General features: G+C 40.6%; 1 protein-coding gene across 1 annotated transcript; it reads right to left on the minus strand.

Moving 5' to 3' along the window:
* Positions 1-329: 329 nt before the first annotated feature.
* Positions 330-1,062, minus strand: LOC116351602. Its single transcript, XM_031783720.1, has 2 exons — positions 681-1,062; positions 330-631 (listed from the first exon to the last, which is right to left on the minus strand). Exons 1-2 carry the CDS (start codon positions 1,060-1,062, stop codon positions 330-332), a joined length of 684 nt encoding a protein of 227 aa, XP_031639580.1.
* Between the last annotated feature and the right edge of the window lie 300 nt (positions 1,063-1,362).

A 1,362-nucleotide genomic window follows, 5' to 3' on the forward strand; every position in this document is an offset into this window, starting at 1 on the left:
AATTTAGAAGAGGGTCCAAAATTTTAGATTCATGTTTTGGTTTTGATTCTTCCTCCATTTGCACGGACCACCAAACGCAAACGTCGTAAAAACGATTTACACGCGGCGTGCACCATTTCGATGGGAATATCGTTCCAAATCTTAACGATTTTCTTTTTGAATGCATCCAATTTTGTAATTTTCTTAATCTTCAGGTCATTTAACTTCGATTGCATGTAGCCCCAAACAAAATAGTCCAACAGATTTAGGTCTGGAGACGATGGCGGCCACTCATCTTTGTTCAAAAAATCATGCACATTCTCTGTTAACCACTGTTGCACTTTGTTTGCTCAATGTGCCGGTGCCCCATCTTGCTGAAACACCCACGGTTCATCACCAAACACAGCTTCGGCATGTGGCAACAAGTTTTTGCGCAATATTTCTTTTTCATACACAGCTGCGTTAATTTTAACGCCTTTTTCAACGAAAACAAGGGGAAATTTGTGGCCGGCCGAAACGGCGGCCCAAACCATGACACTCGACACATTTTGAAGTCGTTCAACGAATTCTTCAGGAATGTCCTCAATTGACGCTGCATACACGCGATCATTTTGCGCATTGAGACTTGGCTGCAAAAGGAACAACTCTTCGTCTGAAAAAAACAATGTTTGAGGTTGCGCGCCGGCGTAGCAGTTCTTTACATTTTTGCTTTCTATCTTGCTTATTTTTGATTGTAAAGCCGTGTTTTCGGGTTTTTTTAAATGTTTTAACTCCCAAATTTTCTTTCAACACTCGTCGCATTGAAGATCGACTGATATTGTGCTCACGGACCAAGATTCTAGCGCTTCTTTTGTTATTTCGACGAATTTTGTCTCGTACCTTTTTGACCAGATCTTTTGTTCTTACGGATTTTTTTCTGCCCGGCTTTCGCTTCACATCGACTGTTCCATGTTCCTTGTATCGTTTTATGGTGCGCTGAATAAATCTCAAATTGATATTGTCGCTCTGAACCTTCCGAAAAATATCAACTTGTCGCAAACCTTTTTTGTGCAAATTCAAAACTAGTTGACGTTTCACATCCATTGCTATTGTAAAGTAAACAAGAACTGCGCAATATTGTGCATCGTCACAGTGGATTGCACAAACATGAATAAACATAACGGTGAACCAAAGGGTGATCGGAAAGCATTGTAGTTGAAATTACGTAGGTGCAAAAAAAAAGCGACACTCATTCTGGCCCACCCTGTACATTCGGAACGTTGCTTCATTACGTCAGTATAGGCTTGAAATGAAAAGGGAGGAATTTCTGCAGTTGATTATTGTAACAAAATTGATAGGCTCTGTGACAACTCACGGGTGATTTTGAGCTAGGGGGTCATTACA

Source organism: Contarinia nasturtii, unplaced genomic scaffold (genome assembly GCF_009176525.2).
Source record: "Contarinia nasturtii isolate CC-2019 unplaced genomic scaffold, AAFC_CNas_1.1 Cnas_scaffold_5818, whole genome shotgun sequence".
NCBI lineage: Eukaryota > Metazoa > Arthropoda > Insecta > Diptera > Cecidomyiidae > Contarinia > Contarinia nasturtii.

Excerpts from the sequence above, each read along its gene's own strand:
- LOC116351602 (XM_031783720.1), bottom strand. The coding sequence starts at position 1,062 with ATGGATGTGAAACGTCAACTAGTTTTGAATTTGCACAAAAAAGGTTTG. Across the intron at positions 632-680 it reads GCAAGATAGAAAGCAAAAAT|ACGAAGAGTTGTTCCTTTTG; the intron begins GTAAAGAACTGC and ends TGTTTTTTTCAG.